At 36.7% G+C, this 15,128-nt stretch overlaps 3 protein-coding genes across 6 annotated transcripts; all 3 read left to right on the forward strand.

Moving 5' to 3' along the window:
- The first annotated feature begins 1,028 nt into the window (after positions 1–1,028).
- Positions 1,029–3,194, forward strand: LOC117238912 (elongation of very long chain fatty acids protein 6-like). Its single transcript, XM_033504112.1, has 2 exons — positions 1,029–1,223; positions 2,479–3,194. Exons 1-2 carry the CDS (start codon positions 1,029–1,031, stop codon positions 3,007–3,009), a joined length of 726 nt encoding a protein of 241 aa, XP_033360003.1. The 3' UTR covers positions 3,010–3,194.
- Positions 3,195–6,467: 3,273 nt separating this feature from the next.
- LOC117238913 (piggyBac transposable element-derived protein 4-like) lies at positions 6,468–10,728 on the forward strand. Of its 4 annotated transcripts, none has more exons than XM_033504116.1 (5): positions 6,468–6,535; positions 7,631–7,745; positions 7,851–7,954; positions 8,148–8,293; positions 8,622–10,728. In XM_033504116.1, exon 5 carries the CDS (start codon positions 8,638–8,640, stop codon positions 10,303–10,305), a length of 1,668 nt encoding a protein of 555 aa, XP_033360007.1. In that variant the 5' UTR covers positions 6,468–6,535; positions 7,631–7,745; positions 7,851–7,954; positions 8,148–8,293; positions 8,622–8,637; the 3' UTR covers positions 10,306–10,728. The 4 variants fall into 4 exon arrangements, with proteins under 4 accessions (XP_033360007.1, XP_033360006.1, XP_033360004.1 ...); XM_033504115.1 differs by having other exon boundaries at positions 6,473–6,916; XM_033504113.1 differs by having other exon boundaries at positions 6,473–6,784.
- Positions 10,729–11,478: 750 nt separating this feature from the next.
- Positions 11,479–12,064, forward strand: LOC117238916. The gene is made up of 3 exons (XM_033504118.1): positions 11,479–11,491; positions 11,565–11,782; positions 11,873–12,064. Exons 1-3 carry the CDS (start codon positions 11,479–11,481, stop codon positions 12,062–12,064), a joined length of 423 nt encoding a protein of 140 aa, XP_033360009.1.
- The last annotated feature ends 3,064 nt before the right edge of the window (positions 12,065–15,128 follow it).

Consider the following 15,128-nt stretch of genomic DNA (forward strand, 5'->3'; position numbering starts at 1 on the left):
TTAATTTCACTAAAAACTAATGAAGATATCGAAGCAGTCACGAAATACTTAAACGCGAGCATAATAAACGCTATCCGCTCCTCCACACCTACTAATACTTCTATCAGCAAACGTGAATATCCCCATTACATATTTAAAAAAATAGCAGAAAAACGTAGACTAAGAAGAGTATGGTAGACCCATAGAACACAGGATGACAAACGCAAACTAAACAACGCAACTAGAAAGCCAATCACAATCATCAAAAACGACTGTTTTCATAAATATCTCGCCAATTTGTCCCCCACAGCTGACTCCAACTACTCACTATGGAGGGCTTCCAGGAAACTCACGCGCTCCCCGCAAATAATCCCATCAATCCGCTATCCGCAAGGTGGATGGGCGTGTAGCCCTATAGGTAAAGCCAACCTGTTTGCTAAATACTTGTCTAAAGTATTTAAACCCCATTCCTCCAAAGCTGCCGCAGACATTACTGAACACCTGCGCTCTCCCTTCTAAATGTCTCCTCCTATCGAACCCTTCACTTCTGCAGAGATTATAGAATCAATCAGTCGCCTAAACCCCAAGAAAGCAGCGGGGCATGACCTAATAGGCAATAGAGCAATCAATGAACTTCTCATAAAAGGGATTGCACTCGTCACATCGATTTTTAACGCAATTCTTCGCCTTGAATACTTTCCTAAGGTCTGGAAAATTTCTTTTCCAAGAAAGGTCTTTTATCTATCCTGTCAAAACTATTCGAGAAAATGCTAACGAATAGACTCCTTCCACTCTTGGGGGATTTGAAAATACTCCCAGATCATCGATTCGGTTTTCGGAAACAGCATTCAACAGTAGAGCAAATCCATCGCATAACACACATTATCAACCAATCCCTTGAAAAGAAAAAATATTGCTCAGCGATATTCCTAAACATTCAACAGGCATTCGACAAAGTATGACACGAAGTACTACTATACAAACTTAAAAAAGTCCTACCACACACCTACTACTCCATCTTAAAGTCCTACCTAACCAATAGGCAACTCATGGTTAAATACTTAGACGTCACTTCCACAACGTTCCCAATGGAATCTAGCATACTCCGAGGTAGTGTCCTCGGACGCCTGCTGTTCTCCATCTACATTGCCGATTTACCAACATCAACAGAGATAACAATAGCAACATTTGCTGACGACACAGCGCTACTAGCTTCCCACGCTGTTACGTCGCATGGAACAGCTGTACTCCAGCCGACGCTACCTGGCAGCCAGCGGCCCTCAATAAACTCAAGGACCCACCATAAACCGTCAACTTTGGCTTCATTGTTTCCACGTGTTTGCCAGTCAAACTGTTTGTCTAGAAGTAAGTATTTTCAGTTTATTTTCGGGTTTCGGAAAAGTCCTTGAGTTTATTAGGCTCTTAGAAATCACGGAGAAAGCGTGTAGTCACCGAATGGGAGTACCGAACACATGTTTATCGAAAAGGACTGGTTTTCCCCAGGAACGAAGTAACCCCCCGATGTACGTTGGTGGGAGACTACCTCATATCCTTTTTCATTAGCATGGCTCATAACCAATCGGCATCGCGGATGGTTACCCTCACTTCCTTGACGAAAAGTGTGAACAACGAATCCGCGTTCTTCGTTCAAAGGGCACACCCACGCCAAGCTTTCCTCCGGAAAAACATAAGAGGGAATAGTCAGTCAAGCAATTCGAGCCTCTCAAGTGGGTCATTACATCAACTCAATACTGTAGAAGCAATTCAGAAAAATATGACAAGGAAGGGATGTGTGTTGAATAATAGATAATAAAACTTCATTTACCTTAAAAACTGTTCTTTTTAATAATATTAGCCCGAAACTTTTTAAATGTAAATGCATACAGAATTTGATTTTATGCTAAAAGTATCTGTACATGCTCAATCCGCCTTGCGATAGCATACGTATCTAACAGGGGATTCGTAATATATTTGACACATATTATCTTTACACGGGAAAATCCATGTCGAAGGAGCAAAAATATCCTGCAAAATTGAGACTGAAAACATATTTTACGGAATATCCCGGAAATTATTACGTTTAGAAAGATAGTTTAAACGTAGCAATTGTCTACAAGCAAGGAATTCAGCTAAACAGTTTTAATCTATAATTTAATTTTATCTGTAAATTTTCTTTAATACTGGAAATTCGCGTCTTTTTGTTAACTTTTATTGCAAAATGTTGTTCGATGCTCTGGAAAATTGAGAAACTTCAAAGAATTGTATAAAATATGGATAAATGGAAATTTTTATTTTTGATATTATAACAAAAATAACTGCATTTGTTATTATTGTACTATACTTGAATAAATTCAGCCACTTCCAACATAAAAGTAAATTGTTTGTAATATGAAAAATACACAACATCAGACAGATATTAAGAAACACACTATGTAACTTCAATTTATATATCATGTTCATAACATATAACAATATTTCCAAAATATTATATCATAATAGAAATGTAATTATATTCTTTCCAGCCATCTTACTCAAGATCCAGTTTTCGGTTTTTGGTCGTGGACCTTTGCCCTATCGAAGCTAGTAGAATTTGGCGACACAGCCTTCATTGTGTTACGAAAGCAACCGTTGATTTTTCTACATTGGTACCATCACGTAACAGTCCTTCTCTATACCTGGTTCTCTTATGCAGAGGCCACAGGAAATGGCAAGTGGTTTGGCTTGGTAAACTCTTTCGTTCATGCCTGGATGTACTCCTATTATGCTCTGAAAGCAATGCGGTTCAATATACCAAAATGGGTCGCCATGTTTGTTACTACGCTACAGCTATCACAAATGGTTGTGGGTTGCATTTTAACTGCATCAGCTTACTACTATGTACACAGTGCCCAAGTTGAATGTCATGTTACGCCTTTGAACATCAAACTTGCTATGCTGATGTACCTCAGCTATTTCATTTTATTTGCCAGATTCTTCCAGCAGGCTTATTTATCTAACAAACACATAAAAAAAATTGGAAAGAAGGATTAGCCTAATAGATCTGCAAGTTATAACAAGCTGAAGTTTATGTAGAGCAGGTGAAAAATTTTTTAAATCTTTTTTACGGATGCTTTTCAGTGACATATCTTAAGAAAAACTTTATCAAAATCTCATGTGATGGATATGGACGTCAAGAAATAATTTGATGAATATAATTCTCTCAAGCCTTTGTGAAGGCAAAGTTGTAAAGATTGATTGTGAATGAGTGAAAATGGAGAAATAGAATTAAAGTAAATCTCGCACACTAAATCAGAAATAAATTTTTAATATCTTAACGATATTATCGTTAACTATAGTACGAATGAATTAATAAATCTCGTCCTGGAAACGCATATATCCCTAATCTGTTTACTTATGAAACGATTTCCAAAGAAATTTTTTGGTCTCTTTTATTTGTAATGTTTCCTTCTTCCGATAACGTGACAAAACCTTACTGGAACAAGAACGGAAGCGATATAATATTTGAAAATGTAATGTGTAAATATTCGGGTAATATTAACGTATCTAATATTGAATCATTTAATAGTAAAAAAAATATTAAACACAGATTCGCCGGCAAATCTGATATACTTTTATAATAATGAATTATAGGGTTGACATATTTATTGTCGTACGTATAAAACTATGAAACTATATATATTGAAAGAAGCCATAGAATACATAACAATTTGTATGAATAAAGTACGAGTGATATTAAAAAATGGATCATGCATTAGTTCAAAAACTTTATCGAGCCTTAGAATATTTTCTGCTACTTTTAAGTGTCAATATTGATTATTATCTTGTTTAGTATGTAGGGAACGCCTCTCAAACGTTTTTCTATTTTCATTCGAACTACCTATGTACGTATATATGTATGTATATTATACCGCCGTTTTCTGGTGGTATTACATATTCTAATGGTGTAAGAAAATACTTATACTCATTGTTTTGTAAAATACACACTACCGGTAAAGAATTGATAACCTTCCCATTGCGTCTATATTATATCATCTACTAGTTTTATTATGAGTTTAAGAGTTATTACTACAAAAATTAAAGAAATGATAAAATTTTTGCAAACAGTGCTTTCTTTTTAGTTTGTTACAATATTTTAAAAAGCAGCCTTATGAAACTTCAGAATCGAGGAAAAAATATTCGTCAGTGTGACGGTAAGCTTTAATTAAGGCTTTAATTAAGGACGGATTTCTTCCGGTACCCCCGCGCCATACGCGGCTACGTTTGTTAAAACTCGAATCACATGGGCGATATCCATAGCCGCACTAGTTCCAATATATGTATGCCATGTTTGTGTTGACACATATACCACAGCGTTAATATCATGGACAGCACTGCTTCTATTTTTCAACAAGCAAGTTTCAAGTATTGCATTGCATCTGATGCACCTGTCACCCGCTCAGAAACAGTAATAAAGTAGACGAAACATCCTGCATGCCACAGCTATCGAAATAATAACAAAACAGCAACTGAATAGCCGCCTCTGATATACATCGGACGATAACCTCTCCAAAGGGACTAAAACCTCCTACATTAGCGCTCAACACATTATTCTGTTAATTATTCTGTAACACTTTGAACCGTCACTCCGTTGGATTTATACAATAAAATTTCCATCATCTTATACGAAGTTCAATTCCTTCACGTTATTCGTGAAACGTACGAATATATTTACTGCGACGCGAGGAGAGGAGATCACCAGCGATCTATTGGTTTCATGATTTCTTCTGTCTTCGACGTGACACACGCATTTGACTGGCTTGGAAGCTGTTTTGCGATCCGACCATTGCAGCCGAATTAGTAACTATTAATTTTTATTAAATACTTTTATTTTAAGAGTTAATTTTTACCCAATAAAAATTATTAAAAATTATTTGTTATTAAATATTCTTATGCTAAAAATATATTTTTAGTTAGTAAAAATTAATAGGAATTAGTGAAACCTATACATTTTTTAATAACAATTAATTGTCATTAAATATTCTTATTTTGACAATAATTACGAGTTAAAACAATTAGTTTCACTTAAAATATGTCTTCACAACCCTAACGTAATCACAGAATCATCTGAAGGAAGAAATATGTGTGGATTTCGAAGCTTTGGGAGGTTGTGAATTCATAGGGACAAAATGTTTTTAAATTCAACTCCTGAAATTTGATTTTGACCGCGTCACATAATCTAAAGAACTCTTTATATGTTTTTTCGTTATTCAGCCAAATGGTTCCTTATTAATATGTCGGAGATGAAAGAACACCGGAGTCTTCCCTTTGGAATTTTGGGAAAATCCCGTAACATTGTAATTCAGAATCTACCATAGCTGTAATTAAATAATTGCAGTCACCCAGTCCAATTGTAATTGTTCGGGATTTGTGATAATGAGCTTGGGCTCGAGGCGACAGTCAGTCGCCAAACGTAGCCGCGGTCAAGGGATGAACGCTTTGTCTAACAAAGGTACGGAGTAATCCTATAGCTCTCCTTAAAAGAAATATTTGTGGCGGCACGCGACAGTAAACATTCCAACGGTTTCTGTTCCGTGGCTCGCCACACGCAGATCCTATTCTTCGGGTATGATGGTTACCAGATGCCGACGCGTCTCCACAGTACGTGATCAGCTAGTCCGAGGGTCGTTATAAACATTAAGATCTAGTTACCTAAGGTCCTTCAAACAGACAAACAGTGTTTGTCCCAACTACGGGAAGATAGGGGAGATCTATTTTTCAACGAACGACGCTTCCCGCTAGCAACCTTCCCTCAAGGACGGCTACCATCCTTTTCTAGCCACCCACATGGAAATTGACCAATTAACAGCAATGTCAATTTCCCTCACTTTCTGAACGAAGGCTATCCTCGACGAATCCGATGATCTCGTGTCCTTAGACACACCCCATCATAGTTTTCCTCTACAGCATCATCGCGACGGAAAGTCATTCTCTCGTGAGGTCTCACTAGCGGGTTACATAGCGTCTTTACGCTCGGTGAATATTTTACGTTTTAACAAAGAGCTAGTTTAGTAATACTTGTATCGTAGACAAGTAAATCGAGTCCAATTTAGACTTTGGAAGAAAGTACATTTGTTATCCCGTTGACCGCGGATTCGTTTTCGACCACTGTCATTAGTGTCTAATCACCGCGGTTACTTGTCAATTCTAGAATATACGCACTTGTACTAATAATCATATTTGCACTAGTCAGTGTCTTCTCTATTGCATAACAACAATGTGTAATCCTAATAAAGATTCGTTTCATGCCCCTAACCCTATTTCTAATGTAAAGCCGACATATATATTATTGTAGTTTATTTGGCATGCATATGTATTCATATTTATTCGTTCTCATATTATGTATGTCTTGGTTATTTGTTGTTAGTATATACAACATAATTTCATTTAGATGGTTTCTTCTTCATGTTATTTACATATTTTACACTAGAATTTTAATTAGCCACCTTGCACAGTCGTATCAAGATGGCCACCTTCTGTCCCAAATGTCAACACGTGCTTCAAGTTCAATCGAAATATCGTATTATTTCACTAAAATTCCAGAATCTTAGTATTATTAACTATTTGTCATGTCACTAAGTGGGATCGTTATGTGTGTCGTACCGCTCAGTGTATTTTTACGTTGCATTTAGTATTGATTACGTTTAAACCTCTTACTCTACATGTGAAGTATCAATGTGTTTATCAGTAATATTGTTGTCCTATATAGTAAATTATTATTTTATGATTTGAGCTTATCTCATGCATAGGCATCGTGTATTATTGCTTTGTAAGTAGTGTAAAAAACGCTTTATGATAGTGCGTTCTTTGATTGATAGAGATTAAAACTCCTGTATGCGTGGATGGTTACAGTTATTTATATTACGAGTGCTTTTAATTTGCACCAATTTAATGTATATCAGTGAATTCTAATTTCTCCCCCTTGTTTATTTTCATATTTTATAGAACTCATTCACGTAAGAAGTTAGATTGTGAATTTGTGTATACTTTGAAATATTTATATTCTTATATTCTTATCATCTCGATCTTATTGTTCATAGGATTCAGAATGATAAATCATAACTCTAGTGTTCATAAAATATGAAAATCTTGACTATATTGCAAATAATCAACTAATTAACGGTTTTTTATTAATATTTGGAGCGTACTATAGTGTAGTTTTTTTTTATTTTAATTTGTACTAGTGTGTTTGTATATTACATAGTGGCTTCTTGTTCCTTTTGACGCTATAATTTGTTAATAAATTTTATTTAATTTAATAAATCTGCTCCAACTACCTTATCGACCGTACCGTATCATAGTTCGACAACCTGCTGCATCTCATTCAAGCGCTACTAGTTCTGTGCTATGTTCGTTCTGTCTAATATAGCCGCAACTGTCAACACGTGTACCAATGTGTTCAAGTGTTACTATAATCAATTAATTATATAGCTAAAATAAATTAAATTTTTGAGCAAAGTAGTGGATTCGCCTTTTGTGCGTTTACCGTAATACATAACTACATAGTGTTGCAATGCTTAACTATTAAGTTTAATTGTTTATTCGGCACGTGGTTGACAGTTTCTCTTATGATGTTTCTTTCTTCTAGCAATATAATTAATGTATACCTGTGCAGGTTCATCATGCGGTGAGTAACTGTGGAATAACTGTGTCTCACGTTTCATCGACAGCATTGATAATACAGGAATATTATCACGTGTTGTCTCCGTTAGCAATCTAACGTCGCATCGGTGTGTTACTATTTTTTAATTTATATTAACATTAATATTAAAATTTCTTCGTTAATATACTAAAATTGTATTTATTCCATGCTGGAATCATCCTGTTGTGGGAAGTTATCCAGTGTTATACATGAAATGGCGGATCATCTATCTACTACCACGTGCATAGAGGTTATGTGGACTCTTAATGTTCCATCAAGTACAAAGTTCCATCAAAGGTAAAATAGCTTCTGTAGTGAGTATAGTAATATTGTTTCCACATCATGTGGTAGCTATAAAATTAAGGATTTTTATTAAGGAATATTCTATGCACGCCTGCTGCGTTTGCGTCTTCTAAAGAATTCATGTTGTTTTTCTTTCTCTTGTCTATTCTTCATAATCGTCCTACAGAGTTCATTAAAATGTTTCCAGAGCTGTTCACTCTCAGCGACTGTATCAGTGAGATTTCTAGGAGTCAGCGTTTTTTCTACATGGTTTTCAAGAGCATACTGTGCATCCTCTAATTCTTCATCACAACCCTAGCATTTACTGGTCGTTTCTTTATTTATCTTTTCATGGTATGTATTAAAAATACCACGTTTAGGAAGTATCTGAAATATACCTTCGTTTATTTTTAACCTGTTAGGTATGATGCGCCATTATACTGGCTCACTCTACTGACTCATTCACCATTTGAAGTAAATGATCCGTTTCATTTGTCTTGCTTCACGCTTCTTTTGCCCTCACAACGTTTTCTGAGAGTGTTAACAATATATAGATGTAATATATAGTCTTCGCTTTTGATATGTCAGTGTGATGTATCAATTGTTGCTTTTTGTTAAAATAAATATACCATTATTAGATGCTCTTTTTAACATGCCGATTCATATCCTTATAATTTTTTAGAATCTTCAACCTCAAAATGTCATTTCAAAATAGGAAGCGAAGAGCAATTTGCTACAATTCAGAAACAGACTTGGAAGTCGAAAATGACTTAACCAAAAACAAACGTGATAGGAAGAATGGAAAAAAATTGAGAACACTAAATTCGTCCGAATCAGAAGATTCCGATGTTCACGGAGAGACAACATGCGGAAAAATAATCTGGTCATATGAAAATTTGAAACCACAAGTGCATAAATTTGATTCCCACAATTCTGGCATGTCAATCCAGCTTAATCGATCTGCAACTCCGATCGATTACTTCCAACTATTTTTCTCTGAAGAATTAGTGTCATTTATTGTGGAAAAAACGAATGAGTACCGCAAATTCAAGATGGACAATTCTAAGCGTTCTTTCCTAAAACCTCACGAAAGAGAAACAACATTGAGTGAAATATATAATTTCTTTGTAATTCATTTACTAATGTCGCGAGTAAAGAAATTACATTTTTCCGAATATTGGACAAAGGATAAATTTTTGCGAACCGATGTTTTTGGCAAAATTATGAATAGAGACAGATACGTTTTTCTATTACGCATTCTTTACTTCAGTAAAATTGAGTTAGTTAATTCCGATAGACTGATAAAAATTACAGAATTTTGTAATAAGCTTTGTCGTTCCTTTCAAAATTGTTTTATTCCATTCCGCCATTTATGCGTGGATGGAAGTTTATTGTTAAAGAGGCGGTTATCATTCCAGCAGTATATCCCGTCCAAACGGAATATGTTTGATATCAAGTCTTTTGTATTGTACGACTGCAAAACGGGATTCGTACTAAATTTTGTTGTATATGCCGACAGCGATTCCGAAATAACAAAAATGAACGAAAAATATCTAGGAAAATCGGCTGAGGTTGTACTCACATTATTGAATTCATATTTAGGAAAGGGGCACACATTGTTCGTTGACAACTGGTATACCAGCCCGACCTTATTCAGTTATTTACATGATAATAAAACTAACGCGTGCGGCACCGTAAAGTCGCGAAGAAGAGAAATGCCTGTAATGAAGGAAAAACTAGACAAGGGTGAAATATGCTTCCGATCATCGCCTAATATGCTCGCTCTCAAGTGGCAAGACAAACGGGAGGTATATATGTTGTCAACTTCCCACTCCGCGGATTATATAAATACTAAAAAAATAAACTATCAGACCGGAGAAATTATTCAAAAACCGTCTTGTATTGTTGATTACACTGCCAATATGGGTGTGGTCAACAACAGGGACAAAGTAATATCGAGTGTACAATCAGTCCGAAAAAGTGTTAAATGGTATAAAATATATTTTTTCCATCTGCTTGATGTGGCAATCTGGAACGCGTATTGTTTATATAAGCTTCAAGAGAAAGAAAAAGTAGCAATGCGAGTGTTTCACCTTAGATTACTTAAAGAAATTTTCGAAAAATTCAGTTATACGAATAATAACATTAGCTCTAACAAATCTATCGCAGATCATCCCTTCAGACTAAGCGGAAAACATTTTCCATCGCACTGTAGGTCCACAAAATCTAAAAAAGCGTTACGAAATTGTATCGTATGTTCAAAGAATGATGTAAGACGAAGATCGCGCTATGAGTGTGAAGATTGTGACGTGGGTCTATGTGTCATACCGTGCTTTAAAATATATCACACTCAATTGTATTATTAATTATTAAAGTAAGTTATTAATCTCTTTGTTACGGCTGAATTTTGCACGGGGCTGTTTCTCTGTATGGCTGAGTTTGACGCGATTCACGCTTAACACGTTCGTCGCCCAGCGTGATTCGACTAAGTTTCCTGCAGGGCCCAAATCCGACCGCCGGTACACAGAACGTAAATAGAGCGCTAAGTGGGAATTCATTGTTTATCGCCTTCGATTCATTCTAAAGAAAAATTTATTTAGTTTTGAAATGGAGAAAGCGATAAGTTTTCCAGCTAGAGTATTCCGAGGGATCTCATGGCAGATATCTCAGATCTTTCATTTAGTCGAGAAGCATACTTGTGACACGTACATCAGTGATTTTTTCATCCTCAAAATGTTCAGTAAACAGCGTGAAAATATATTTGAACGTAAGAAGAATAGTGATGACGAAGTATTGAATTTTAGAAAAAAAGTTATAAATAGAATTTCATCGAGTTCGGACTCGGATATTGAGGAAGCATGTGCAAGCGAAGGTCTCAAAGACATGTTGGAAGAACTAGTCATAGACGAAGAAGAGAAATTCGACTCTATTGATAATTCATTGAACAATATTCAATGCAACAGACATTTCCGTTCACCGGAAAAAGCGGACTTTTGATGGATTTGCCGTCTGACATTAGCGCAAGTGAAGTGTTTTCGTTATTCGTTGGTGAAAAAATGATAAGCCTTTTAGTCACAGAGACTAATAGATATGAGAGCAAAAATTACATCAACATGAAGTGACCGGTCAAACTCGATATAGGAGGTGGAAAGCCACCACTTCCAAAGAAATTATAAAATTTATCGAACTAATGATTTGGATGTCTAGTACAGACACCGCTTGTTATATGTTGGTCAACGAGCCGTCTTTACAATTTTTCATTTCCACGCAACAGAATGTCCCGTAATCGTTTTGAAAAATCGCTATTGGCAAACTTGCATTTTGCAAATAACGAAACTATAGAACAGAGTAGCAGACTTGGAAAAGTTTTACTACTCATAAACATATTGATAGACAATTACCAACAAAGTTGTTCACCAGGCAAAGATATTGTAGTCGACGAGACAATGGGACGACTAACACTCCGGCAATACATATCGACGAAATCACATTAAGTATGGTATAAAGCTATTCAAACTGTGTTCCACCGAAGCTTACACATGGTCTGCAAAAGTATATTCTGGACGAGAAACCACCGGAAGTAAGCAAGTTAGCATAGCTGAGAACGTCTGCATTGAACTTGCAGATACATTGCTAAATGAAGGACGAACTTTGTTCGTCGACAATTTTTATACGAGCTATCAGTTAGTAGTGAAATTTTTAAATTTTAGGACGCATGTCCCTGGAACTGTACGGCACAACAAAGAATATATGCCCAATTCCGTAACGTCGTGCCCGTTGAAGAAAGGTGAAATGATAGCACAAGAGGATAAGAACGGTATTGTGATTCTCAAATGCAGAGATGTTTGAAATGTTAGAATATTATCAACAAAACATGCACCTATTATGATTTCAAGCTCGAATTCTACATATCACGGATGTCCTCCAAAATAGAAACCTTTGGCGGTAACTACATATAATAATGGAAAAATTGGTATCGACAGAAGTGACCAGATAGTCTCATATGCCACTACGATACGGAAAAGCATCAAGTGGTATCAGAAATTAGCATTACATTTACTCTTAGGCAGAACTATAGTAAATGCTTATACTGTGTACCAAATAGCCACAAACAAAAAGTACTGATAAGACAATTTCGGGAAATTCTCGTTTACGAATGGTCCAATGTGTCCTCAGAAAATACTGTCTGTGTGTTCGACAAAATTGTGTTCGACAACCATCGAAAGAAAACGAAGAAGGTGACCCACCATTTGGGGATACGTAAAAATCAAGAAGGCAAGCATATAAGGATGTGCACCCTATGTTACAAGAAGAAGAGGCAAACTGTCTCACGCGAAGAAGCGAGAAAAAACATAAAAAGAACTACAGTGTATTGTTCGAAGTGCCCAAAATCACCCCAAATGTGTTTGGAATGTTTTAGCGAATATCATGTGATATAGCATAATGTAATATTTTATCCAGAATATAAATTAATAAAAAGTATGGTATAATGTGTTTTTAACATTTTTATGTTGTATATCCTATATATAATATCGTATATTTACTTAACTCGAACAAGAAGAGCGTCACCATTGGTGATGGGGCCCTTGTAACGTCGCCCAGAAGCCAGGAATCCGCCGACCTCAGGATATGCATATAACACCTGGTCATGCGATAGCAGTGAGAATAGACAGTAGCCGGATTCCCACCCGTGAGATATATGAATCATAGTGAGGAGAAAGATCTCAGTCCTTTAGTCAGTAAGTCAGTCTGTATTTTGCTATTGAGGTGTAACTTCGCCTTGTGAATAAAGTATACGAACGGGCTATTGTTCATTCGCCTTTTTTTATATTATATGTCGGGTTAACATTAGAATTTAAGGCGCGTAACGATTCTTCGTTTGAACTAGCCATCGTTTTACGAAACAGAGATTATATTTACGCGAATATACAAGAGTTTGCAAAATATTATGAATATTGAGTTTAATGAATGATAAGATTAACAAACGATAAGTTTAACTAATGATTAGATTAAAGAATAATAAGTTTAACGAATAATAAGAGTAACGAATAATATGTTTTACGAATAATAAATTTAACGAATAATGAATTTAATTAACGCTATTAACAATGTTCCTGGGTTCAAACGAATCCACGGTCAACGGGATAACTTTTTACTATGCGTAGAATAATTTTAAACACAAAAAAATACGATTGCTAAGACACTCGGTAAATTGCTCGATGTATCACTTTCCAAGGCGATCACACGAATGAATATCTGATGAAAATCTTTTTCGCTGTACGACTGCATTTGTTTGTTATATGCTCGCTGGAGGCATCGAGAAGGTTCCAATCGCCGTTGCTAGGCAGTTTCTGCCAAGAGTTTGTTGTATACTCTTTGGAAGCATCGAGAAAGATCCAAACGCCGTTGCTAGGCAGTTTCTGTCTGGAGTTTGATTCCTAATACAACGTGTGTCCCATTATATCGACATCTCCAAAGTACAATTCTATGTGATTTCTAGGGCGAACAATACACACCTTCGTCAGGCAAAACGTTTATCCCGTGACCGTGGCTACGTTCGGCGACCAGTTGTCACCTCGAACCCACTTTCGCTATCATAAACATCGAACAATTACAATCAGATTGAATGACAACAATTGCTTAATTACAGCTATGATAAAATCTAGGCTAGAGCATTAGAGGACTTTCCCAAAATTGTAAAGGGAAGGCTCCGGGTTTCCTTTCATCTCCGACATATATATGTAGTATCGTGGACGAAAAGCCTAAGAGATATCGGGCGAACCATGAACAATGTCGCGAGAGCCGAGGCGCCGTCGGGTCCATTGTCACGTAAAATAACAAAATAAAAAAGGAATTTGAGGTAAAAAAATAAAAAAAGAAAACTTTATTTTTTTTCTAACATCAATACACTTTACAATCTACTTCCGAACTCTAGGCGTGACTTTCTAAGACTGACTCTTATGATTTTACTTTCGATCGGACGCGATTACTTTCTTTTGTCATCCCTCAACATCCCCACCGTCCATGCATTTGCTAGGCGTCCGCGATCGTTGCCACGTGCTTTTTCTTCTAGAACCTTCGGTGGAAGGACCGTTGGGATGTTGATGGTTCATTAGGCACTTCAGCGATATACATTGTCGCCGAGTGCCGCCACATCTTTATCTCTATCGTCAGTCCGTCGGATTTGAAGTATGCCGGTCGTGACACCATCAATGTGTCATCGGTCTTTTCAAGTGCATAGTTTCGTAGAAAAGACCTACGTGACCCTGGCTACGAGCGTCTGCAGAACACGTGTGCCTAGCAAAAGACAATAGAATGCGACAACGGCCAGAGAGTCAGTCGAGAAGCAGAGTGCGAGTGGAGAAGCAGAGTGTGAGTCGAGAAGCAGAGTTTGCGAGTGGCGTTGCCGAGAGAGTGTTGATTGCATTTTGTGAAAGTCGATTCGTTACCTCATTATTTAGTTGTGCTGTTTTCTGTACGTTTGGTGTGAATAGTTCAGGTTGAACAACAATCGTCTTTTTCTGTCCGATTAACATCTGTATCATCCATTCCTTGTAAATATATTATATCACGGTATTACATATATGTCGGAGATGAAAGAACACCGGAGCATTTGGAATTTTGGATAATCCCGCAACATTGTAACCTAGAGTCTGCTATAGCTGTAATTGAACAATTGTAGTTATTCAATCCGATTGTAATTGTTCGAGAGTTGTGATAATGTGCTTGGGCTCGAGGCGACAGTCAGTCGCCGAACGTGGCCGCGGTCACGGGATGAACGCTTTGCCTAGCAAAGGTATGGAGTAATTCTATAGCTCTCCTTAAAGGAAATATTCGTGGCGACATGCGACTGTAAACATTCCAACGGTTTCTGTCCCGTGGCTCGCCACACGCAGACGCTATTCTTCGAGTAAGATAATTGCCAGATGTCGATGCGTCTCCGCAGTACATGTTCGGCTAGCCCGAGGGCCCGTTATAAATCTTAAGATTTAGTCAACTAAAGTCCTTCAAACAGACAAACAGTCTTTGTCCCAACAAAATAGGAAAATTGGGAAGACGCGAGATGCGAATGCGATGCGAATTTACGAGTAATAGCCGACATGTGTACAAAAATCAATGAATTAAAAGACGACATGCGTTCACTCAAGACAAAAAAGGAAATCGAGACACCCGTATCACCGCCGATAAT

The sequence above is a fragment of the Bombus vosnesenskii genome, unplaced genomic scaffold (genome assembly GCF_011952255.1).
Source record: "Bombus vosnesenskii isolate JDL3184/JDL3185 unplaced genomic scaffold, Bvos_JDL3184-5_v1.1 scf7180000013756, whole genome shotgun sequence".
NCBI classification, from domain to species: Eukaryota; Metazoa; Arthropoda; class Insecta; order Hymenoptera; family Apidae; genus Bombus; species Bombus vosnesenskii.

Bases quoted from the DNA above. Each gene is read 5' to 3' on its own strand.
- LOC117238913 (XM_033504116.1), top strand. From the start codon at position 8,638: ATGTCATTTCAAAATAGGAAGCGAAGAGCAATTTGCTACAATTCAGAA.
- LOC117238912 (XM_033504112.1), top strand. From the start codon at position 1,029: ATGGTTAAATACTTAGACGTCACTTCCACAACGTTCCCAATGGAATCT. The intron at 1,224-2,478 runs GTACTCCAGCCG...ATATCATAATAG, and splicing joins TTACGTCGCATGGAACAGCT to AAATGTAATTATATTCTTTC.
- LOC117238916 (XM_033504118.1), top strand. The intron at 11,783-11,872 runs GTTTGAAATGTT...CCTCCAAAATAG, and splicing joins TGATTCTCAAATGCAGAGAT to AAACCTTTGGCGGTAACTAC.